The 27000-nt window shown below is 41.2% G+C and overlaps 1 protein-coding gene across 1 annotated transcript; it reads left to right on the top strand.

The window, feature by feature from the left end:
• Nucleotides 1-3097: 3097 nt before the first annotated feature.
• On the top strand, nt 3098-25645 carry LOC149454588 (uncharacterized). The gene is made up of 2 exons (XM_089687373.1): nt 3098-3160; nt 21909-25645. Exon 2 carries the CDS (start codon nt 22117-22119, stop codon nt 24961-24963), a length of 2847 nt encoding a protein of 948 aa, XP_089543499.1. The 5' UTR covers nt 3098-3160; nt 21909-22116; the 3' UTR covers nt 24964-25645.
• Nucleotides 25646-27000: the final 1355 nt, after the last annotated feature.

The following is a 27000-nucleotide window of genomic DNA, read 5'->3' as shown; positions in this document are numbered from 1 at the left end:
CCTCCAGGATGGCACATCAATACAGTATTGGATGGCATATCAATACATCAATGCCAGAAGGTTTTCTGTGTCTCCCAGCACAGTCTCAAGAGCATGGAGGAGATTCCAGGAGACAGACGGTTCCTTTTGGACAGCTGGACAGGGCTGTAGATTGTCCTTAACCCATCAGCAGGACTGGTATCTGCTTCTTTGAGCAAGAAGGAACAGGATGAGGCCTGCCAGAGCCCTACAAAATTACTTCCAGCAGGCCACTGGTGTGAATGTCTCTGACCAAACAATCAAACAGACGTCATGAGGGTGGCCTGAGACCCTCTAGTGGGCCCTGTGCTCACTGCCCGGCACCATAGAGCTCGATTGGCATTTGCCATTGAACGCCAGAACCGACAGGTCTGTCACTGGCGCCTTGTGCTTTTCACAGATGAGAGCAGATTCACCCTGAGCACATGTGACAGACATGAAAGGGCCTGGAGAATCCATGGAGAACGTTATGCTGCCTGTAACATCATTCAGCATGACCGTTTTGGTGGTGGGTCAGTGCTGGTCTGGGGAGGCATATCCATGGAGGGACGCACAGACCTCTACAGGCTGGACAATGGCACCCTGACTGCCATTAGGTATCAGGATGAAATCCTTGGACCCATTGTTGGACCCTAAGCTGGTGCAGTGGGTTCCTCCTGCTGCATGACAATGCCTGGCCTCATGTGGACAAAGTATGCAGGCAGTTCCTGGAGGATGAAGGAATTGATACCATTGAATGGCCCCCACGCTCGCCTGACCTAAATCCAATAAAACACCTCTGGGATATCATGTTTCAGTCCATCCGATGCCATCAGGTTGCATCTCAGACTGTCCAGGAGCTCAGTGATGCCCTGGTCCAGATCTGGGGGGCAATACCCCAGGACACCATCCGTTGTCTCCTTAGGAGCATGTCCCGACGTTGTCAGGCATGCATACAAGCACGTGGGGCCATACATTCTACTGAGGACCATTCTGAGTTGCTGCAATGAAATTTCAGCAAAATGGACTAGCCTGCTGCATCATTTTTTCACTTTGATTTTTGGGGTGTCTTTGAATTCAGTCCTCTGTAGGTTGATAATTGTCATTTCCATCAAACGATGGGGCATCCTTACGTTCCTAACACATTACCCAGTCCATATCAGTATAGATATCCAGCATGAGATTTTTCCTCATTGAGATCTGATGTGTTTTCAAAGTGCTCCTTTCATTTTTTTGAGCAGTGCACTTCCCAACCAGGCCATAGTGAAAAGACGTCCTCAGTGCAAAGTGGAGTACCGGGGTTATGGCTGTAACAATGTGCCATAACCCCGTATTGTTTTTTTTTTCAGGCAGTGATTCTCTAACTGATAAAAGTGGTCCAAGTGGAGTACCAGAGCAACATCATGATGTCACTTCCGGGTTCTGGCCTAATGTAAACAAGGCCTTTTTTTTTTAAAGCACTAGATCAATTATTGACCCCCAGATCTTTCCATAAAGAGGACTTGTCACTGCTTATTTCTATCACAAGGGATGTTTACATTCCTTGTGATAGGAATAAAAGTGGTCAAAACATTTTCTTTTTTAAAAGGACAGTGTAAAAATAAAAAAAAGTAATTAAAAAAAATTCCTTTTAAGCGCTCCCATTTCCTCATGCGCGTGTGCGCAGTGGTGAACGCATACGTAAATGGTGTTCAAGTTACACATGTGAGGTATGGGTGCGAACAGCGAGAGCAATAATTCTAGTTCTAGTTCTAGATTTCCTCTGTAGCTCTAAACTGGTAACCTGGTTAAATGTTTAAATTGTCTTCCATGGAGATTTTTAAGTACCATAGTTTGGCGCCACTCCACAAGCATGCGCAATTTTAAAGCATGACATGTTGGGTATCTATTTACTTGGCATAGCATCATCTTTCATATTTTTAAAAAATTGGGTTATATATTGTGGGTTTTTTTTTTTCTAATCATTAAAGTGTATTTTTCAAAAAAACTGTGTTTATAAAATTGCTGCACAAATTCCGATAAAAAAATATATATATATATATAATGTGTGGGGGATCTAAGTAATTTTCTAGGAAAAAAAACACTGATTTTTACATATATGAGAGAAGTGTCAAAATTGGTCCAGTAAGGAATTGGTTAAATATAATCCTCAATATAGCCACAAAGGATATAAACACACTTCATATGCATGAAATGCCTTTGCAAACCCAGATATTATCTTATAAAATTAACTGTGATGTCATCACTATGCTTTACATAGCCTGTGCAGAAAGCAGAGCTGTGGGCGGGACCAAACAGGCTCCACCCACTACTGGCTGCCTGCAGAAAATGACAGGAGGAAACTTCCTGATAAGGGTGAAGATCTGCTTTAAATCAAGAAAGTCCCTTGTATTGCTCTCATCCTCCTCTAAACCTCCAAATTCCTTCTTTTTTTTTTGCTGCTGTGGTCTGACTTCTTGTTGGAGGGTGGCTACATTCATTCTCCATGGTCCCACTGTATAAAGGAACGTGGCCACCCTCTCTTGTTCACTCCCGAGATGGACTATGGGGATTGCAGTTTGCATAGAGCAGTGTACATGACCTCAACTAACATACACTGCTCGTTCCAAATATATGGAAAAGGAGAGGTGTGGGAGCTCATGGAGGCAGAAAAATACAAGAAACTATTTCATGAAAAACAAATTACAGGGCCATTAAGTAGTGGATGTGTATGGATTTTCTTTGGATAAGAAGGATAGCATTTAGCGGAGTATTAGCAAATATAGACATGCATTTAATTTGTCTCTTTTTTATCTTTTTGGAGTCCAGCTTTAAATGCAGTCTTGCAGAGAGCCCAAGAGGCACCTCATACATTTCAGTATGGGGGTACATGACAGATTTACATATATACGTATAGCTAAAAAAAAAAAACATTGTCCATTTTAAAAAACCTATACATTCACTGTCTGTATATTATATTGTGAATGGTATTCTCATGAGACCACGTTGTTTCTTATGTTTGTGCACTGCAGTATGTGAAACTAAATGAGTGTTAGGTGGAAGAACAGCATTGCTGTTAAAATACAATACACCACTTCCTCATTTTCATTTCAAGCAGAAGGCAGCAGAGACTAAGAGACACGCAAGAGGGGCGCTCAGGAGTGGACTCAATATTGGAGCGAAGGTATGGGAAGTATGGCCACCTTAAATCAACCTTGATAGCATAAGGCAGCCATTTTCAACCAGGGTTACGTAGACACCTAGGGTTCCTTTATAGGTTGCTAGGGGTTCCTTGAGCTGTGGCTGATTAACCTCCCATTTGATGGTGCATGGATAGTTCTGGGGTCATCAACACCACTTGACAGAGCCAGCTGCAGGAAGCCAATGTTCTTATTAGCTGTCTGCAACGGTGGCATTATGACCACCACTATATGAGCATTCTTTCCACTGGTCACCAATGTAAGGGGCATTCTTTCCACTGACTACCAATGTAAGGAGCATTCTTCCTACTTGCCACCAATGTAAGGAATATTCTTTCAACTGGTCACCAATGTAAAGGGCATTCTTCCTACTGGCCACCAACACAAGGGGCATTCTTTCCACTGGCCACCAATGTAAAGGGCATTGTTTCCACTGACCTCCAATGCAAGGGGCATTCTTCCTACTGGCCACCAACGTAATGGGCATTCTTTCCACTGGCCACCAATGTAAGGGGCATTCTTTTCACTGGCCATCAATGTAAGGGGCTTTTTTTTCCACTGGCCACCAATATAAGGGACATTATTTTCACTAGACCCCCAATGCAAGGGGCATTCTTCCTACTGGCCAACAACATAAGGGGCATTCTTTCAACTGGCCACCAACATAAGGGGCAACCTTTCCAATATCCACCAATGTAAGGGACATACTTCCCACTAGCCACCAATGTAAAGGGTATTCTTTTCACTAACCTCCAATGCAAGGGGCATTCTTCCTACTGGCCACCAACGTAAGGGGCATTCTTTCCACTGGCCACCAATGTAAGGGACATTCTTTCCATTGGCCATCAATGTAAGGAGCATTATTTCCACTGACCACCAATGTAAGGGACATTCTTCCCACTAGCCACCAATCTAAGGGACATTCTTCCCACTGACCACTAATGTAAGGGGTATTTTCCCACTCACCTCCAATGAACATGTTTTTGCAGTGGTGTCTCTGAGATTGAAAAATAATTTCCGGGGCTCCTTTTGGGTAAAAAAGGTTAAGAAAGGCTGGCATAGAAGTTTTTTTTTTTTCATTTAACAGTGAGCATCCTGATTACGTTAACAGTTCCCAATTTTCCCTCTTGTGGAACCAAACGCCTTTAACTTCTTTTTTCCATAGATGACCCTTTTTTAGGTCTAATATATGTATCAGTGTAAGTGAATGCTCTATTGTTAACATATATATCATGTATATTCTTAAAGTGTTACTAAACACAGGACCCTGCCTTCACTATATCCAATCTTCCACAGTACACAGAACATGGAAATGCAATTATTTTATTTCATATAAACGGCTAAATACCTTTTCTCCTCAGCAGTATATAGCACTCTTGTGACTTCTGTCAGTGTCCAGCTGAGCACTGGTTAGTTTTGTAGGAGTTTTTTGGTTTCTTCTGACTGTCCTATGAGGCTACATAACCCCTGACCCTCTGTCTGGACTGATTGGGAGAGCATTTGCAGACTTGCCACTGCTGCTCTAATTATGGTAGATGGATGAGGGACAATAGAAGAAAGGCAGGATCAGAGAAGACAGGATCAAACGGCCTTTTTACACAATGCAGAGGATTAACCCCTTAGGTTCCACAGTGAGTATAACAAGCATGCTTTACTGCATATACAGACTGACTTTACTGTTGTGAGTTTAGTAACACTTTAATGTTCATCTTTTAAATAATTGTAAGTTGTCTTTTAAGTAGTACAAAGGAAAAGGGAACAGTGTACAAAACAGCAACATATTAAGTGATCAGCACTTTTGTTTTGCTGATATTGACAATTTAGATATCAATGCATACATTGAAATGTTTTATTGGTATATTAAAGTGTTACTAAACCCCGGACCCTGCATTCACTATATCTGGTCTCCCCGGACCCTGCATTCATCATATCTGGTCTCCCCGGACCCTGCGTTCACTATATCTGGTCTCCCCAGACCCTGCATTCACTATATCTGGTCTCCCCAGACACTGCATTCACTATATCTGGTCTTTCCGGACCCTGCATTCACTATATCTGGTCTCCCCGGACCCTGCATTCACTATATCTGGTCTCCCCGGACCCTGCATTCACTATATCTGGTCTCCCCGGACCCTGCATTCACTATATCTGGTCTCCCCGGACCCTGCATTCATCATATCTGGTCTCCCCAGACCCTGCGTTCACTATATCTGGTCTCCCCAGACCCTGCATTCACTATATCTGGTCTCCCTTGACCCTGCATTCACTATATCTGGTCTTCCCGGACCCTGCATTCACTATATCTGGTCTCCCAGGACCCGGCATTCACTATATCTGGTCTCCCCGGACCCTGCATTCACTATATCTGGTCTCCCCGGACCCGGCATTCACTATATCTGGTCTCCCAGGACCCGGCATTCACTATATCTGGTCTCCCCGGACCCTGCATTCACTATATCTGGTCTCCCCGGACCCTGCATTCACTATATCTGGTCTCCCCGGACCCGGCATTCACTATATCTGGTCTCCCCGGACCCTGCATTCACTATATCTGATCTACCAGAACACTGCATTCACTATATCTGATCTCCCCGGACCCTGCATTCATTATATCTGGTCTCCCCAGATTCTGCATTAACTATATCTGGTCTCGCACAGTACACAGAACATGGAAGTGTAATTATTTTAGTAAATATAAACTGCTAAATACCTTTTCTCATCAGCAGTATATAGCAGTCTTGTGACTTCTATCAGTGTCCAGCAGAGCACTGGCTAAAGCTTGTAGGAGGAGTTTTCTCTAGGAGGATGCAGAACCCCTGACCTCTGTCTGGACAGTGCCGATTGGCCCTGTGCTGATCACATGCACCCCCCCCCCTCCCAAAAAAAAACAAAAAAAAAAAACCTCTCTAGCAATACACACCAAAGTGAGCATGTGAAGAGTGACTTCACATGATATGTCTTAGCAGGAGATAAGAAGAAGGGGAGGATCAGAGAAGTCAGAATCAAACAGCATTTTTACATAATGCAGAAGAATAACCCCTTAGGTTCCACAGTGAGTGTATAACAAGCATGTTTTACTGCATATACAGACTGATTTTACTGTTGTTGGTTTAGTAACACTTTCATTGTTCGTGATGGGTATGATTTGGGGTTTGGCCATTTTTTGCCTTAATATTTGGGAAATAAAAGTTGTCCATTTTAAGAAAAGCTTGGAAGGGTGCATCAGTACTGTGATACAGATAAGTAGATCACTCAAAATGATTCTGGAACCAAACCAGCCAGTAGAGCCATTTTTTGAGGAGCATGTGGTCATGGCAGGCAATCCACTTTGGAAAGTACACAAGTAAGACCAGAGAACAAGGCACAGAGAACAGAGAATAGATAACCATCATGATTAAAATGTACTGTATGTAAATATCTATTCAGGTATATCCATCCTTCAGCAATTCTATGAGCCAGTGCCGTGGGCACCATGTTTGATACACTTGAGAGACTTTTCCATAGAAATTTTCTTGGACATTTTTTACAAAGTAGGTTGCCAGGTCTTTCCTCAACCCTCCCCAATTACTCAGAGTGGGACTGGCATACAGAATGCAATAGCACATGTGCATAGCCAACTTGTACACAAACTAGGGCCAATTTAGACAGCAAACCAATGCAGAACATGCAAACGCCATGCAGATAGTGTCCTGGCTGAGCTCTGAAGAAAGTAACCCAGGGCTGCAAGACATAAATTCTAACTACTAAGCCACTGTGCCAACCCAAATAAAGCATATCTAAACTGTAAAACAAAAATGTAATATATTGCAAACAGTGTTTAGATGTGGTAGCTGCGTTCGTTTTCACATTTCGGGCAGATAACATTTTCAGCAAACACATAAATTATCTGTTGGTTCTGCCAGACATAAACTATCTTTTGCCCCTTTCACACGGATGTCCTGGTTTTTTCAGGAATCCGTTCCCCTTCCATCCAGTGAATTGGATCGGATGGCAGTCAGATGGAAATGGACAGTTGGTCTGATTCCATATGACCTTCCAGCTGTATCCGTGTCCGCTCTGCATAAGCAGAGAGGACATGAACCTGTCATCCGCTTGCACAGTGGATGATCTGTCTGCTGACCGGTTTGCTCCATATGAAAGGGGCCTAAGTAATTTCATGTCAACTGAAAAAACAGCATAGCAAACTTTGGTGTTCGTTTATGATCATAGTTACATACAGTTGTGTTCAAAATAATAGCAGTCAGACATCACTAACCTGATCAATCACTGTTTTTGGTACAAATGATATTTCTACATGGCAAATAATTTCCTAGCAGGTGTAGTAGAGTAATAGAAATCCAACAGACCCAACAGTCATGACATGCATGCTGCTGATTCTGTGTAATTGAATCACTCATTAAAAGGGGCATGTTCAAAATAATAGCAGTGTGGAGTTCTATTAGTGAGGTCATTCATTCTTTGAAAAACAGGTGGCAATTATTGTCCTTATTTAAGTAAGGAAGGCAACAAATGTTGTACATGCTGGTTACAGTGCATTTCTCTCTGAAATTCTGAGGAAAATGGGTCGTTCCAGACATTGTTCAGGAGAACTGCGTACCTTGATTAAAAAGTTGATTGGAGAGGGGAAAACATATAAAGAAGTGCAGAAAATGATAGGCTGCTCAGCTAAAATTATCGCAAATGCTTTAAAATGGCAACCAAAACCTGAAAGACGTGGAAGAAAGCGAAAAACTACCATTCGAATGGATAGAAGAATAGCCAAAATGGCAAGGACTCAGCCGACAATCAGCTCCAGGAAGATGAAAGAAGGTGTGACGTTCCCTGTGAGGACTGTTACAATTAGAAGACGCCTATGTGAAGCCAAGCTATGTGCAAGAAGCCCCCGAAAAGTCCCACTGGTGAAAAAAAGACATGTGCTGAAGAGGTTACAATTTGCCAAAGAGCACATTGACTGGCCTAAAGAGAAATGGCGCAACATTTTGTGGACTGATGAAAGTAAGATTGTTCTTTTTGGGACTAGTGGCCGGAGACAGTTTGTCAGACGACCCCCAAACACTGAATTCGAGCCACAGTACACTGTGAAGACAGTGAAGCATGGTGGTGCAAGCATCATGATATGGGGATGTTTCTCATACTATGGTGTTAGGACTATTTATCGCATACCAGGGATCATGGATCAGTTTGAATACATCAGAATACTTGAAGAGGTCATGCTGCCTTATGCTGAAGAGGAAATGCCCTTGAAATGGGTGTTCCAACACGACAACGACCCAAAACACACCAGTAAACGTGCAACATCTTGGTTCCAGACCAACAAGATTGACGTTATGGAGTGGCCAGCCCAATCCCCGGATCTTAATCCAATAGAAAACTTGTGGGGTGACATCAAAAATGCAGTTTCTGAGGCAAAACCAAGAAATAGAGAAGAACTATGGAATGTAGTCCAATCATCCTGGGCTGGAATACCTGATCACAGGTGCCAGAAGTTGGGTGACTCCATGCAACACAGATGTACAGCAGTTCTCAGAAACAGTGCGACTACAACCAAATATTCATTAAGTCATTCAAAGGAAAGCAAAATCTTCAAACATTTTTTAGTTTATATAGTGAATGTTTGAGTTTGTAAAGAAGAATACAAACACTGCAATTTTTTTGAACAGTCTAATATTCACTTTTCTTCAATTTTTTTAGAGGAACAACATAAATTTGATATATTTTTCTTCATGTTTTGATTTGGAATAGAATGTGTCGTGTTCCCAATGCATTTGTGTGGATGAAATAAAAGCTATTAGAAGGATTTTGAGCTTTATTCACTTTTTTCAACACACTGCTATTATTTTGAACACAACTGTACATACTGCTCCTTCCCAGTTGTCCCCTACTGGACTACAGAGTGCAATACTGGACTACAGAGTGCAATATTCCCATTGCACACGTTCCTGGAAAAGGGTGACACTATGAATCAATATATATAACACCAGCACACCATGGATTATCAAAATTAACATCCAAGCATTTATCTGAGAAGGTGACATCACAGCGGTAAGATGCAACATTTTGTGGTCATGCAGGACCCCTTCATCAGGTATATGATGACCACAAGCCTGACAAAGGGGTCCTGGATAGTCTGAGATGTTGCACATTACCGTTGTGATGTGACCTTCTCAAATAAACATTTTGACATTCGTTTTGAGAATCCCCTGTGTGGCTGGTGATGTACAGTATACTTTAACTCAGTGGCGTCCCGAGGCAGGTGCGGGGGGTACGGCCCGCACCAGGTGACACCTACCGCACGGGGTGACACCGGACCCGCTCCACGAAAAGGTAAGTTGTAAAGCAAGCCGTCGATCCCCGCAGGATGGATCCGATCCATCCTGCGGAGATCGTCGGCTTTCTTTACAACTTAGCTTTTCATGGAGCGGGTCTGGTGTCACCCCGTCTAGGTTGCATGCCAACGATCTCCGCAGGATGGATTGGATCTGCGGACTGGGGAGCATAATGAATCAGACTCCGATCCATTATGCTCAATCCACAGATCCAAACCATCCTGTGGGGATCGTCGGCTTTCTTTACAACTTACCTTTTCGTGGAGCGGGTCCGGTGTCACCCCGTATAGGTTGCATGCCGACGATCTCCGCAGGATGGATCGGATATGCGGATTGAGGAGCATAATGGATCAGACTCCGATCCATAATGCTCAATCCGCAGATCCAAACCATCCTGCGGGGATCATCGGCATGCAACCTATACGGGGTGACACCGGACCCGCTCCACGAAAAGGTAAGTTGTAAAGAAAGCCGACGATCCGTGCAGGATGGTTTGGATCTGCGTATTGAGCATTATGGATCCGAGTCCAATCCATTAAGCTCAATCCGCAGATCCGATCCATTCTGCGGGGATCGTCGGAGGGAGTGTCACCAAGTGTTATCGCACCGGGTGACACCAACCCTAGGGACGCCCCTGCTTTAACTACTGGACTACAGAACACATCCCCTTATGTTATGAGGAACGGGATGGGGGGGTTGTTCTGTAGTCCCGAAGGGATGAATTGTGCATGGCTGAAAACATTGCTTGGAATTTCAATGCTGTAGAGGCAGCATTGTCAATTTACTACAGGATGTATAAAGATCAGGATCAACATGAATTTTTAAAGAGACAAAATGTGTATCTATTGCAGAGATGTACTGAATATGATTTTTTTTTTTTGCCCTTATGTTTTTTGGCCGGCCATGTTTCATCTGATCTCTTTTATACAACATATGTCTGTAAATTACAGCCTTGGCCTCTTGCAATGTGACTATGTGATGGAATGTTTCAAAGAATATTTGTCAGAGGGCTTATCGAAGCATCACAAAGAAAATGGAAATTCCCTGCAAAAACCTGCATGACAAGACAGTGCTTACATGACAGCAAGACAAAGCTCAAATGACAGCCTCAGATAAAAGCCATATACTATGCCGTAATCAATCCTCAACAATATTAACCAGAAACCTGTGTTTGTGAACCCCGTCCATGAACGCACAGGGCTCTAAATGGTACAGCGTTCAGCCCCATTCAACATTAGCCTGCCATAGACTTTGACAGGCTGCCTGCCGCAGGGCTGAATGCTGTACCTGTCACCCGCAGACCCATCTACAAGGAGCCTAAGTCACATGCTCCTCAATACCTGGAAATACTGGAAATTCCTTTGCCGTTGTTTCTTAGTAGAGAGGTGAAAAGTGAAAGAAAGGTGAACATGCACTGCTACAGAGGAGATTAAGCTCCCTAGCGGTCTGATTATGTCAGTATTTCTGTGCTCAAAGCGGTACTTTTTTTGCATGGAAATATTATTTTTTATTATTATTATACAGTATTTATAAAGCGCCAATAGTTTGCTCAGCACTGTACATTACAAAGGGGGACAGAACATGTGACAGAACAACAACAATACAAACAATGCAAAACATGAGGGGATCGAGGGCCCTGCTCTTTCGAGCTTAAATATGTATTTTTTTTATTGTAGGCCTGTAATTCTTAGGAATAACTCACTGAAATCCGTCCGAACAAGAGTCTAGTAAACATCCCGGGTAGGATAAAATTTGAAACACGAAATCATAAATTATAATTTAATAAATAATCATAAAAATAATAATATAATAATAATACATTTAATTCAATAATATAATCAAACCAAAAACACTGAAATTTGAAATATAGCGCCAAGTTCTTACATCGCTGAGCAAAGTCGCAAAATTGTTTTCAGTGTCTGATGACGAATTTCCCCCACAAATCATTATCACTCAATTCTGCAAGTGGTTCTAATTTACTATCGCTGTTCTCTAGCCGGTCTAAAACCGCTTTTGACCTAAAGGGACGCTTTTTGGACGCCATGGACGTTTCTCAGTTTCCAGGCAGAAAGAACGGTAAAAATGCAGGCAGGGCGCCGCACAAAGCACTCGGGACAAAATGTATGTGAAATGGTTTGATACAGTAATGTTTTGCTATGAAATAATCGTTTTTAAAAAAATGTCATTTTTTAAAAATTTTTAAATTTGCCGACGTCACAGGGACCGGAACACGGAAGCCAGATGCCGGCATCGGCCGGAGGAGATGGCCGGGGACACTACAGGGAACACATCGCGGGAGCGAAGGACAAGGTAAGCGCTGCAGGGAATCCCTGAGCAACGCCGCATGGTAAGCCCGAGTGTAGCTCGGGGTTACCGCTTTTGGTACTGAAACTTTACCCCGAGCTACACTCGGGAATACCGTCAGGGAGGTTAACGTTTCCAGTTTCTCAGTTTCCAGGAACAGTAAAAATGCAGGCAGAGCACAGGACAAAGCACTCGGGACAAAATGTATGTGAAATGGTTTGATGCAGTAATGTTTTACTATGTGATTTTAGTGTATTGAGTGAATGTCACATTTTTACATTTTTGAATTTCCCGCCGGTTCCGTCCCCCGTATGTCCCGACGCTTGCAGGGAATGGAACCCGGAAGACGGATGCCGGCATTGGCCGGAGGAGATGGCCGGGGACGCTGCAGGGGGGACATCGTGGGAGCGAAGGACAAGGTAAGTGATCGAGGAAATCCCTGAGCAATGCTGCAGGGTAATCCTGAGTCTAGCTCGGGGTTACCGCTTCTGGTACTGAACGTTAACCCCGAGCTACACTCGGGGTACCGCCAGGGGGTTAAAGTGATATTAAAGGCAATAAAAAAAAAAAAAGCATGTCATACTTGCCTGCTGTGTGCAGTGGTTTTAAACAGAGCGCTCCTGGCCCCTTCCTCCTGCCGAGTGCCCTCAGAGCAAGCAGCTTGCTATGGGGGCACCCAAACAGGCTCGCTCCCGAACTGCTGTTCTGTATGTCCATTCGCATACAGAGCCATAGCTTGGCCCTGCCTCACCCTCTCTCTCTCCTCATTGGCTCACTGGCTGTGATTGACAGCAGTTGGAGCCAGTGGCTCCAGCTGGTGTCTCAGCCAATGAGGAAGGAGAGTCACTGGAGAGCCGAGGCTTTTGTGCATATCGCTGAATCTCGATGGGGTTCAAATAAGTATAACGGGGCCTGGGGGGTGCTGCTGCACACAGAAAGTTTTTTTACCTTCAAGCATAGAATGCATAAAGGTCCAAAACCAAAAGTTTTTACAACCACTTTAAACAAGTTGCTTTGCTCTTCATTGGAAAGTACATTTAGGCAGACCATAGATGATTTGTTTTTTTTTCCTTCCACTATGGATGGAAGGAAATAAAATCACTTGATTTCTCAAGCTATGTCATTTCATCACACTCACTGTGTTGATGGGGGAATCCCTCTGGCAACACTATTGTGTTCGGCTGGAGGGGAGCATTCCCTGCCAGCAGAACACAATGATCACTGCTAGCGGCTATAGCCACTGGCAGTAATCACAAAAATCCAACAGGCTGGTTGTACCCAAGTCGGTCCATGGATCGACTTGGGCACAATCAGCCTGCCCATAGAAAGATCAAATCTCGGCTGGTCCCTGCTGAACCAGCCAAGGTTCAAACCATCTATGGCCGGCTTTACTTTAACATTGGTGATCAGTCTAAAACTGATGATAGGATGGATATAGTATGGCGCCCAACCCCCAATATATTCATACACAAAAAAATTAAATAAATATATATATATATATATATATATATATATATATAAAGATGTGATATATAATCAATTATATAGGAATGCAAATTCCCCAAAAAAGTATTGTAAAAAAAATCTTCACCTAAGCAAAACCAGTGAATGGGTGTAGCTGCACCTTTAAGAGCACATATATACTCTTACATAAAGCTTTACGGAAACATCAAGAGAGTGCTATCCCTAGACTATTCTTGTCATTAAATCATAGTATAGTCAGTATTCATACAATAGGAAACAAAGTCCATCAAACATGAAAAAAAAGTAATTTTTGTTCCAAAAACCAACACAAATCCAGTGGTTGCGCTTTATTCCAAACCTAATTATTCTTAGAAGTGCTTCACCACTTGTGCCAATCCAGTGAACTCACAGCAGATCCATGACCACTTTAACTAAAAGGAAGTTCATATAGCGTTTGTTATCCCAGCCACAGTGGTACTTCTCACTCGTGCCAGTCTGGTTAACTCAGAAATCACATACAGTTGTGTTCAAAATAATAGCAGTGTGTTGAAAAAAGTGAATAAAGCTCAAAATCCTTCTAATAGCTTTTATTTCCATCCACACAAATGCATTGGGAACACGACACATTCTATTCCAAATCAAAACATGAAGAAAAATAGATCAAATTTGTGTTGTTCCTCTAAACAAAATTGAAGAAAAGTGAATATTAGACGGTTCAAAAAAATCGCAGTGTTTGTATTCTTCTTTACAAACTCAAACATTCACTATATAAACTGAAAAATGTTTGAAGATTTTGCTTTCCTTTGAATGACTTAATGAATATTTGGTTGTAGTCGCACTGTTTCTGAGAACTGCTGTACATCTGTGTTGCATGGAGTCACCCAACTTCTGCCCCTGTGATCAGGTATTCCAGCCCAGGATGATTGGACTACATTCCACAGATCTTCTCTATTTCTTGGTTTTGCCTCAGAAACTGCATTTTTGATGTCACCCCACAAGTTTTCTATTGGATTAAGATCCGTGGATTGGGCTGGCCACTCCATAACGTCAATCTTGTTGGTCTGGAACCAAGATGTTGCACATTTACTGGTGTGTTTTGGGTCGTTGTCTTGTTGGAACACCCATTTCAAGGGCATTTCCTCTTCAGCATAAGGCAGCATGACCTCTTCAAGTATTCTGATGTATTCAAACTGATCCATGATCCCTGATATGCGATAAATAGGCCCAACACCGTAGTATGAGAAACATCCCCATATCATGATGCTTGCACCGTCATGCTTCACTGTCTTCACAGTGTACTGTGGCTCGAATTCAGTGTTTGGGGGTCGTCTGACAAACTGTCTCCGGCCACTAGACCCAAAAAGAACAAATGTTGCGCCATTTCTCTTTAGGCCAGTCAATGTGCTCTTTGGCAAATTGTAACCTCTTCAGCACGTCTTTTTTTCAACAGTGGGACTTTGCGGGGGCTTCTTGCAGATAGCTTGGCTTCACATAGGCGTCTTCTAATTGTAACAGTACTCACAGGGAACTTTGCACCTTCTTTCATCTTCCTGGAGCTGATTGTTGGCTGAGTCCGCGCCATTTTGGCTATTCTTCTATCCATTCCAATGGTAGTTTTTCGCTTTCTTCCACGTCTCTCAGGTTTTGGTTGCCATTTTAAAGCATTTGCGATCATTTTAGCTGAGCAGCCTATCATTTTCTGCACTTCTTTATATGTTTTCCCCTCTCCAATCAACTTTTTAATCAAGGTACGCTGTTCTTTTGAACAATGTCTGGAATGACCCATTTTCCTCAGAATTTCAGAGAGAAATGCACTGTAACCAGCAAGTACAACATTTGCTGCCTTCCTTCCTTAAATAAGGGCAATAATTGCCACCTGTTTTTCAAAGAATGAATGACCTCACTAATAGAACTCCACACTGCTATTATTTTGAACATGCCCCTTTCAATGAGTGATTCAATGACACAGAATCAGCAGCATGCATGTCATGACTGTTGGATTTCTATTACTCTACTACACCTGCTAGTAAATTATTCGCCATGTAGAAATATCATTTCTACCAAAAACAGTGATTGATCCGGTTAGTGATGTCTGACTGCTATTATTTTGAACACAACTGTATATTATATATATATATATATACACACACAGTATAAGTTAAAAAAAAAGTGGAAACTTTTGTAGAACCCTCGTACTATGTTTATTTATACGTATACATATACATACGAATCTCCAAATTGTCTGAAAACTGAATTGTGATGGAATGAAACCCATATGGCTAATGGGCAGTTGAGACTAATAGTGAGGACTGGCTATGACATAAAATGTGGACCTAGAAATAAAGGCTTTATCCCACCAAAGCTCTACAAAGCCCTTGAGCTCCAGGACCCAAAATAACACTTATTAAGTGTCTGAAAAAAACAAAAGGATTTTTGTCTACAGTATTTCAGTCATAACCGTGGAGCTCTTCACTATGTGTATTTGAGGAATCTAGGTGAGAGATCACCATCCACATCACTGTCGGCCTGTGCCTCATCTATGGTTATGTTGTGGTTGCAGAGTTTTGTGCTGTATTGGTTACAGTTGCTATAGTTTTTATTTCCTCTTTCTCTTTCGTCCCCTGTGCATGTAAGTAAGTTTGCTAAAGTCTTTGTTCCTTTTTGTGATTTTGACCCCAGTAAAGCTTAGTATACCACAACTTGTAGTTCTCTCGGATGGGTCTGTCCTTTTATAATAATGGAAAATGATCCCCTTTTATACCATTTTTTTTACTCAATTTTAAAGTGTTACTAAACCCACAACAGTAAAATCAGGCTGTATATGCAGTAAGCATGCTTGTTATACTCACTGTGAAACCTAGGGGGTTAATCCTCTGCATTGTGTAAAAAGGCTGTTTGATTCTGACTTCTCTGATCCTCCTCTTGTTCAAATGTCCACACTGATAAGACAGACTGAACCCATAGCCCTTCGGCACATGCTCAGTTTAGTGTGTATTGCAAGAGAGGTTTTTTTTCTTTCTTGGAAGAGTTCATGTGATCAGCACAGGGCCAATCAGCACTGTCCAGACAGAGGTCAGGGGATTTACATCCTTCTAGAGCAGAAAGAAAACTCCTCCTACAAACTTTAACCAGTGCTCTTCTGAAGTCACAAGACTGCTCTAACTGCTGATTAGAAAAGATATTTAGCAGTTTATATTTACTAAAATAATTGCATTTCCATGTTGTGTGTACTGTGGGAGACTGGACATATTGAATGCAGGGTCCGGGGAGACCAGATATAGTGAATGCAGGGTCCTGGGGAGACCAGATATAGTGAATGCAGGGTTCGGGGAGACCAGATATAGTGAATGCAGGGTCCAGGGAGACCAAATGTAGTGAATGCAGGGTCCGGGAAGACCAGACACAGTGAATGCAGGGTCCATGGGGAGACCAGATATAGAGAATGCAGGGTCCGGGGAGACCAGATATAGTGAATGCAGGGTCCTGGGAGACCAGATATAGTGAATGCAGGATCCGGGGAGACCAGATATAGTGAATGCGGGGTCCTGGGAGACCGGATATAGTTAGTGAAGAGTCTGGGAAGACCAGATATAGTGAATGCAGGGTACGGAGAGAGTGGATATAGTGAATGCAGGGTCCAGGGAGACCAGATATAGTGAATGCAGGGTCCAGGGAGACCAGATATAGTGAATGTAGGGTCCAGGGAGACCAGATATAGTAACACTTTAAGTCATTCCTTTCTAGTTTTATCCTCTGGCTGATAAAGACATCCAGAAAGAGAAGGGTTTTAATTAGCACAAAGACTGAATGACTAAGTCCTGGTTCACATATATGTGGCTGTGCAGTCCGCGTTTCGCATGGCATGAGAGCCCATTCATTTGAATGGACTCCCGTGCCCCGTGACAAGCAGGGAAGAAGTCCCTGCACTTCTTCCGATAACACAGCCCGCATGGGAACCTCACTTCCCAGTATGGTTGAGTTTTCCAGTGCGGGCGGCGTGCCATTACAACTAATGGCACCCGCCCTCGGGTCCACATTTCTCTGTGCGGGTGGTGCGGCTGCATGGATTTTCGTGAGGATCCGCAGCAGCACCACCCGCACAGATGTGAACCTAGCCTTAGTGGACATGTTTCAAAAAAATAAATAAACATGTTAAAGAAGACCACCTCACTACTGGGCTTATGAATAGGTGTGAATATTAAGTTTAGGTAGTATATGTCCAATCGCTAAACCTCACATCAGCTTTTCCATGTTAATGTAATTTCCAAAACAATTGTCAAGATTTTTACATTTGTAATTTTCATTAAAATAATAAATGAAGGTGTTCCTGCTATGAAGGACCTTGTGCAAGCACTTCCTGTTTCAAGATGACAACACTCTGTCCCTGTCTCCCAATAGTGCTCCTTTGTTGTCACACTAGCTTGCACACTGCTTTTCACAACTAGCAAAAGTACCTGAATCTGTTTTTTTAACAGTTTCTTATTGTCTCTTGTAGGGCAGCTCTCAGGCTGGGAGAGGAAGGGGTAGCATTAGCAGTCAGCTGGATGCACATGAGCTGAGAGCGATCATGCTGATGGGAGGAGAGTGCAGAGCTCATGACATATCTGGGTGTTGAAGTGACATCACTCTATTCCTTAAAGCAATCTGCAAAGATATATATTGTTATACTTTCCCCCTGCATGTTGTGCAGCTCCCTTACCTTTTTGCAAACATTTAAATGAGGCTTCCTACCTGAAAAATGTGAAAAAAAAGAGGTCACATGATCGCCCTTGGCCGTTGTATCTTGTGCTACACTGGCATGTGGGAGGAGTCAGATGGAACCAGCACATCGCTGCGACAGACTCTTCCTACAGCTCTGAGCCTGCACCTCCATATGGGCTGTCAGTTTCAGAGCCACTGGAAGTGTCAATGAACTAAAAAGGTGTCCATCAGCGCCAATTCAGTCTATTGAAAAATACAAACTGTCTGCCACAGTAGAAGATGGGACATGTAGTTTCTTCCTTCACAGATTTCTGTGAGTATATGACAAAGCTGTGCGGGGCTGTGCACCAGTTTTGAAAATTTACAGCAGGTGGGTGCAGGGAAAGGATCCCCTGCCTGCTGTTATGGCGGGGGAGGGTATTATTGGGAGGTGAGTGCTGCAGGTAATGGAATATTCTACATGTCACTCCTTAAATACGGGTGTAACATGTAACATGTCCTAAAGGTGTATCCTTTAGCTATTTAAAGTGTTTCACAGCACTGAACCTTTCACAAAACCCAGAAATTCTTGCATTTTGGAAAACAAATAGAAAGGAAAAAGAGTGGTGAAAAAAAAACAAACTTTAATCAATGAAGACTCCATAAAAATGGAACTGTTGCCTACACTATGATATCACATAGGGGTTGGTCAGCCTCCCTGTGACAGTAAAACAGGTAAAGTGATACTAAACACGCTTAATTTGTATTCTCCCTTCTCTTTCTGTATGTGGATGATGGCACTGTAATTATTTAAAACAAAAAATAAAAACATCTAAGTACCTTTTTTCCTAATCAATATACAACTGTCACATGACCCAGCTCTTTCCCAGCTTGTCTGCAGGGAAACAGTGGCAGGAAGAGCTTCTAGTCCTCTGCTGCTGGTCAAATGTTCAAAATTAAAAAAAAAAAGCCTTTGGGATACAGAGTAAAATAAATAATTAATATCAAGTAACTGTTTAAATTGTCACACAAATTTATATTTGAAATCGAATCTTTGTTTTTTGGCAATAACATGGTGTGGGCAGGTTTCTGCCAATCACAGGCTTTGTCATGCCCCTCCAGCATGTGTCTTAGAAAAGCAGGGAGGAGGTGAAGTCTCCATCAATCAAGATGTAATATCTCAACACCCCCCCATTGTATTTAGTTGGTCAGTGAGTATTGAGGAAGAGGGAGGGAGTGGGCTGTCATTTACTACTGTGTATACGTGCACATGTGTGATTCTATAGTGCTTGCATGTGATCAAGGAGGAAATGCTCAGCATAGAAACACTGAGCATGTCTACTAGCTACCAACACTGCTCTGCAAAATCCCCAACTGCACTGGGGCCATGAACAGGGGTGGGAGACAGAGAAACAGCAGGATCAACCAGGTTTTTTACAAAATACAGAAAACGAATCCCAGAGTGACTGACTGAGCATGAACAGCATGTAACACAGCATCTCTTGATAGTTTTGTAATGACGTGGGTTTAATTACACTTTAAGTAAAAAAAAAAATAATAATAATAAATATAAATAAAATTGAAGGAAATATGCGCATGCCTAAACAATAGCTGTATAATACACATGTCAGAGTCAGATAAATAATTCTAGGGCAATAAATGGATGAGCTTTAAAGGTTTTTACTATTCATGCTGTATGGACCTATTCTGCGTATCCTGAATTTTGCTGTTTTAAGGTTAATCACATTTGGTATCTCCATGTAGTCTTGTCCTTTAAATTTTACAAAAAAAAAGGATGACAGATATTGTAATTTTGCGCACTGAATTTAATTTTAGTGTATCTTAAAAAATTGCACCTACCATGTTTTTATTCTACAGGTTCTCTGCTTTCAGATATACAATATGTTTGGGTACCAAAAAAATTATTAATATATGTTACGCTCCCAAACTGAGTGAAAATCTAAAAAATATATTTAAATCAACTCAATAAATCCCTAAAACATAATCTAAATAATAATACCAAAAAAAATCTTAATGATCAAATCCAAAAACAATGCGATCAAAAAACAATGTGATCAAATAAATATATAGTGACTACTATAAAAATAGATATTGAATAATGCAAAGAAGTCTCTGTTGAAATAAGGTGACAACTCCCAGTGATGTGATTCAAATAAAATATAAATTTCCGGTGATTCCTTACTCTGATTAAGTTGTGTGTTCACCTCCTTATTAGCCTATGATAGGCTTACTGCTCTTTTTGTTCACTTATGGAACTTTTGAAACCTGTGTTGCATCATATGAAAGGTGGTGGGTATCTTTCAGTTGGCTCCCCGTACTTCTATCCCCGCAGGGATCTCGCTCTCCTGCTACTATTCTCTTGTTTGAGTGCTCCATTCCAGGATGAATGGTGTAGTGAAGTCCAATCACAACCCCCTGATGAAGCCGTGTGACCTACGGCGTAACGCGTAGGGGAGGGGCTACGACGTCACAGACCATTCGTGGACGGCGAGTATACACAGAGCAAGCTGTTATCGGCTATTGATTTTAACAAAGCGATTTTAAATTATATTGAATGTGAGTGCATTTGGGCACATAATAAAGTAATTTAACCTTAAAAGGATAAGGCACTATTTTTGCATTTCTCTCCCACTGAGGACACACCTAAGGAGGAAAACAAGAGAGTAGCAGCAGGAGAGAGAGATCTCTGCGGGGATAGGAGTACGGGGAGCCAACTGAGAGATACCCACCACCTTTCATAGGATGCAACACAGGTTTCAAAAGTTCCATAAGTGAACAAAAAGAGCAGTAAGCCTGTCATAGGCTAATAAGGAGGTGAGCGCACAACTTAATCAGATTAAGGAATCACCGGAAATTTATATTTTATTTGAATCACATCACTGGAGTTGTCACCTTATTTCAACAGAGACTATTTATTTTTATAGTAGTCACTATATATTTATATGATCACATTGTTTTTTGATCACATTGTTTTTGGATTTGATCATTAAGATGTTTTTTTGGGATTATTATTTAGAATATGTTTTAGTGATTTATTGAGTTGATTTATACATATTTTTTATATTTTCACTCAGATTGGGAGTGCAACATATATTAATCATACTTATATACATGTGAATAGAGGATGTGTTTGATGTCAGCACACCTGTATTGATTTTAATTAGTGGCTCACAAGTAACACTCAATTCTGATCAATATGTTTGGGTGTTTTAAATTATTTTCATTTTATTTTATTTTTAATTTCACGTTCCAACATTTATGCAACCCCCCCTCCACCCCACACCCAAAGCTCCACCCAGTATTTTGTATTTAAAAATAAACTCTCTGTACATACCTCCAGGCAAAAACCTCTTTACGTGTCCTTGTTGCTGATTTCCTACCTTCACTGAATACGTCATCCATCTTCTGGTTCACTAAGTAGTTGCTCTAAAATAGTCTATTTGTTTTCAAATCAAACCGTTAATTCTGTTTTTGAAAGATCGGTGGTTGCTATGCTTCCTATTCCCCCAGCTACTGGTCTTGGCACATCCCTTCTGTAGTTCTTTCTCCAGCAAGCACTGATGTAATTGAGTCCCACTTGCAGTGGTGGGTGGACCGAGACTCTCAGACACATTCAACATGTACAGGCCTAGTGTACTGGCCCACATTCACTACAATGTCCTGTGGGTGATGGGAACTGTAGTTTCCTTTTATTGCAGAGAGAGAGGATAGGATATGATGTAATCACTGCTGTTACATCTTCTCCTTGGCAGAGCAGATGCTATTATCTTTTAAATTACAAAGATGAGGTCATGAAAATTCAATTAGACTTTTCTCCTAAATGGTAAGGATTTCCAAAATTGTATTACCTGTTTAATTTTTTGTGTAGGGGGTGTACTAATGGGTGATTTTGCCTATCTCAGTGTGCTCCTTTAATTTCTCTAATTGTCTCTTGTAGATTCCTTATCATCTCCATAACATCGACACCATGGACCTTGATATAACCATGTTACTGTTTTGGATCTTCACCTGCTACTTCTGGGTTAAAATATAATCAAGAACTCCTATCATAATCCAACATTAATGAGTAAATTAAGTTTGCTCAAGAAGATGATCCATCATCCCACCTGGTAATCTTGGAACTTTATTCAGATTAGAAAGAAAAAATGAAGTGTTTCTGGCTCCAACTGCTTTTTGGATCATTTTTCATATCACTTGTGACTGGACGTGGATATAGAAATTGCATTCAAACATTTGAGAGTAATAACACTTTTTTTTGTGTAAATCGTCTTGAGGTGACCATTCACAAAGTGGTGTTTGATCTACCCTCAGACACACTGAATCTGTCCATTTCATATAACATCATCAAAGAGCTGCCTTCTGCTAGTTTTGGAAATTTAACCAAACTACAATATCTGAAACTGGATCATAACAAACTGGAGACCCTCAGTCCTGGAGCTTTCAGTAACTTGACTAATTTGAAGTACTTGAACTTGTCCTATAACCAAATATCCAGTCTGTCCTTGGGGGTCTTTAAAGGCCTTGAAAAATTATGCTACCTCTATCTTCAGGAGAATTCAATTGCCTTCCTCCATCCTGAGGTATTTGGTCCTCTCTTTAGTTTACAAAGTCTCAACATGTCAAAAAATTTCTTATCCAAATTCTCAGAAGTTGTAAACTCAATTCAACCTTTGCAAAAATTAAAGACTCTTATGCTGTGCAGTAATCATATCAGTTTCTTAAATCATATTCATAAACTTCCTAGTAATTTAACTACAGTTTTCCTTTGCAAAAACAATCTACAAGATTTGAAATGCCACCAAGACTTCTTTGAAAACATCTCTTACCTTGACCTGTCATACAATAACATAACCACATCCTCCATACAAAATATAAATTTGAGTAAGGTTACATATCTACACATAGCTTTTAATCCTCATTTCGATGTACTGAAATATTTGGATAATTCCACGATAAGGCCTGAGAGCATTGATTATTCTGGATTAAAGTTAAACGCTTCCACTAAATTAAGCCAAGTATGCCAGCATTTAAGGGGCAAAAACATTTCTACCTTAAACTTGCTTGAAAATGGAATTAGGAATTTGTCAGAAAACATTCTTGAAAACTGCAGTCTGAGTGACACGTTGGATTTATCAAGAAATAGACTTAAAGATATTTTTTGTTTGAAGTTCCTTAAACCCCCGAGACTAGAATCATTAATTGTGGAACATAATCTTCTAAAACAACTCTTTAACTGCAGCAAAGTTGCCCGTTTTCCAAATCTCAAGTCAATTTCATTTCGATATAACAGGATATGGTCATTGAATTCCTATGCATTTGCCTTTTCCCCTAATCTAGAAGAACTGAAATTAAATATCAACAACATACTTTTTTTGGATAGTCATACATTTTGGGGTTTAAGTAAGCTAAAGTCATTGCGCTTGGACAATAACTTATTAACCGATCTATACAATAGCACATTTAAGGGTTTAAATGAGCTTACAAATCTCAATCTCCGTAATAATCGAGTGGCAGTTATTTTTGAAAATGTGTTCTGCCATCTAACTAACCTAATGATCTTGGATCTTGGTGGTAACAAGATTACACAGGTTAAAATTGGGGCATTTAATGGCATCAAACGTCTTTTCAAGTTATATCTTGATAGAAACCAGATTAAAACAATTACTGGGGAAATGTTCAGTGGTGTGGAGACAACCCTACAGGTTCTCGATCTGATGGCGAATCAACTGAATTTTGAATCATCAAGAGAGGAAGTATCTCCCTTTTCAAACCTTAGTAAAGTTTATGATCTGAAACTTCAGGCCCAGCAACCATTTGGTCTAACTGTCATCCCTAGAAAATTCTTAAGAGGATTGACTTCCCTTCAAGCTCTTTATTTGTCACAAAATCGTCTTACGCATTTAAGTTCTGACACATTTCATGGACTCAGCAATTTGAAGTTCCTGAGTTTGGGGGAAGATTGCAATGGCATCCAAAATCTCTCACCAGGAATTTTTAGCAACTTAAGCAGCTTGGAAATCTTAGACCTTGAAAACATGTGCCTACAAACGTTGGACTCAGATGTCTTTTCAAACCTTACCAGTCTCAAAAGACTTCAGTTGACAAAAAACGCTTTAAGGACAATAAATGTTGACCTATTAAAAAACATGACTAGCTTGCAGTATCTTGACTTATGGAGGTGTCCACTGACATGCACCTGTGAGAATGAAGATTTAAAAAACTGGCTGATAAATTCCTCACCGCAGATTAAGCATGTCTATAATCTGACATGTCCCAGTGACCCACATTCTTATTTTCATAATTTTGACACCCGTGTCTGTGATATTATTCTCAAGTTAACATTGTTTTGCTGTAGCTCTGTGACAGTGTTACTTCTCATGCTCATACCGATTATCTACATCAAATCCTATTGGCGCATCCGATACAACTACTTCCTTTTCCTTTCTTGGCTGCACGAACGATGGAACTTAGATAAGGATCTCTATAAGTATGATGCTTTTGTTTCCTACAACACCAAGGATGAAGAATGGGTGTATCAGAACATGTTGCCTGTGCTAGAGAATAGTAGTTCATCCAATGGACTTCGTCTTTGTCTTCACCATCGGGACTTTCAGCTGGGCAGGTATATCATAGACAACATCGTGGACAGTATTCACAATAGTCGGAAAACTCTCTGCGTGGTGAGCAGGAGCTACCTTAGAAGTGAATGGTGCTCTTTGGAGATGCAGCTGGCTAGTTATAAACTGTTTGATGAAATGCGAGATGTTCTTGTCCTGATATTTTTGGAGAACATCCCGGAGAGGGAGCTCTCTAACTACCATAGAATGAGAAAAGTGATGCTGAAAAAGACATACATTCAATGGCCTAAAGAGCCTGAGGGACAAAAACTTTTTTGGGCTAAACTTAAAAAAGCACTAAAGGGCTCCACCAAAGAGGATGTTGAAGATTCTTTATTAAGTTCTGAAGAACAAACTCCCCTTATTTTAAGCTGACATATTGGTTGGGGGAACCTTAGATAACAAAAAGTGGCCACTGCCCCAGTCTATAACTGGCCTTCAACAAAAAAAAGAAAGTTCCCAGTTCATCTTGCCAGCCAGCTAGGTAAACAACCGAATTAACCTGTCTAAACGTATGCGTTTAAAAACAAGGGTTTAATTAGCACAAATTTGCAAGTACATACGTAAGCCACAGAGCCACGTCACGGCACCCCGATATTCTGTGGTCCTAACTCTGCAAATTTTGAGAGCCCTCATAGTAGAGGCAGATGCATTTAATGGATAGAGCAAGGGCAGATGAACCTGAGGGAGGCCACCCCTCCGTAAAGGCACGGGAGTGCACTGGACACCCAGCATATAGCACAATGGCAGCCAGGGTGTTGGCTAGCTGGCTGGCAAGTTGAACTGGGAACTTTCTTTTCTTCTTTGTTGATATGCGTTGACCATCCACATGTTCCTTGTTGTAAAAGCCAGTTATAGACTGGGGCAGTGGCCACCTTCTGTATTGTTGAATTGTAAGTGAGTGGGTGCACTGGACACCCTGGCTGCCATCGTGCTATATGCTGGGTGTCCAGTGCGCTCCGGTGCCTTTAAGGAGGGGTGGGCTCCCTCAAGTTCAACTGCCCTTGATCTATCCATTAAATACATGTGTTTCTACTATGAGGGCTCTCAAAATTTGCAGAGTTGGACCACAGAATATTGGGGTGCCGTGACGTGGCTCTGTGGCTTACGTATGTATTTGCAAATGTGTGCTAACTAAACCCCTGTTTTTAAATGCATACGTTTAGACAGGTTAATTTAGTTGTTGGCTGCCTGGCTGGCAAGTTGAACTGGGAACTTTCTTTTCTTTTTTGTTGATATGTGTTGCCCGTCCATGTGTTCCTTGTTGTAAAAGCCAGTTATAGACTGGGGCAGTGGCCACCTTCTGTACTATAACTGGCCTTCACAGCAAAGAACACATGGATGGGTGACGCATGTCAAACAACAAAAGAGAAAAGTTCCCAGCTCAACTTGCCAGCCAGCTTGCAAACAAACCAAATTAACCCGTCTAACAGTATGGGTTAAAAACGGGTTTATTTAGCACACATTTGCAAATATAAGCTACAGAGCCACGTCACGGCACCCTGATATTCTGTAGTCCTAACTCTACAAATTTTGAGAGCCCCCATAGTAGAGGCACATGTAGTTAATGGATAGACCAAGGGAACCTTAGGTAACTTGCAAAAGTTTGCCTCTGTATTTTATTTTTTCTGAGTACTTGTGAAGTTTGCCCATGCAAAAGTACTGTCTCTACAATAGAGATAATTGGGGTCTATTGAGAATGCAGGTGTGAAAATTCATTAAGAATTCTGCATTCACTGTAAAGAGAAATTTCCTCTATGCTGCAATTTTCAAACTTTATTAGGGAGTCCCAAGATGTTAAATTGATCATGAAATTCTTCTAATCATTTGAAATAGCTCTCTTGGCTGCAATTTATCTTTAATGATCGTGTAAACATATATTCACTAAGATGAATGAATGGCAAAAAGATTGTTTTTTTTTTTTAGATTTGCTGTAAAATTACGCTAATAAAAATAACAATTCAAAATCTGACTTTTTTACAATTTAAAGTCAACTCTTTGGTCAGCGGAGGCAGAGAACACTTGAGGTTATTAGCTCATATCCGACTTCTTGCTATTCTTCAGGATTGACAGGTATTTTTTCTACTTTATTATCATTTTTATGTGTGATGGTAGGATCACTTTTGTAAAAATTAACTTTTACAAAAAAAATCATAAATGCACATTTTTTTGCAGGTAAAGTTTCTTTTTAGAGACCTGTAAAGCATTATACCCATGTTCAGATCATGGGTGTAATGTCATGGTCCTGCAGACTGTCTGTGTATTTTCTGCTCGTACCCCTGATATGGGGATATCTAACATTTATAGGTAAAGTTGATCCAAGGAATATCCAACTGCCTCTCAGGGGATCTGAAAGGAATTTTTTCCCCTGTAGGAGCAAATTGGATCATGCTTTGCTGGGTTTTTTTGCTT

The sequence above is a fragment of the Staurois parvus genome, unplaced genomic scaffold, assembly GCF_062004578.1.
Source record: "Staurois parvus isolate SC_StPar_1 unplaced genomic scaffold, SC_StPar_1.0 ptg000423l, whole genome shotgun sequence".
In the NCBI taxonomy this organism is placed as follows: Eukaryota; Metazoa; Chordata; class Amphibia; order Anura; family Ranidae; genus Staurois; species Staurois parvus.
This window is presented reverse-complemented; position numbering and strand designations above follow the sequence as displayed.

Bases quoted from the DNA above. Each gene is read 5' to 3' on its own strand.
- LOC149454588 (XM_089687373.1), top strand. From the start codon at position 22,117: ATGAAGTGTTTCTGGCTCCAACTGCTTTTTGGATCATTTTTCATATCA.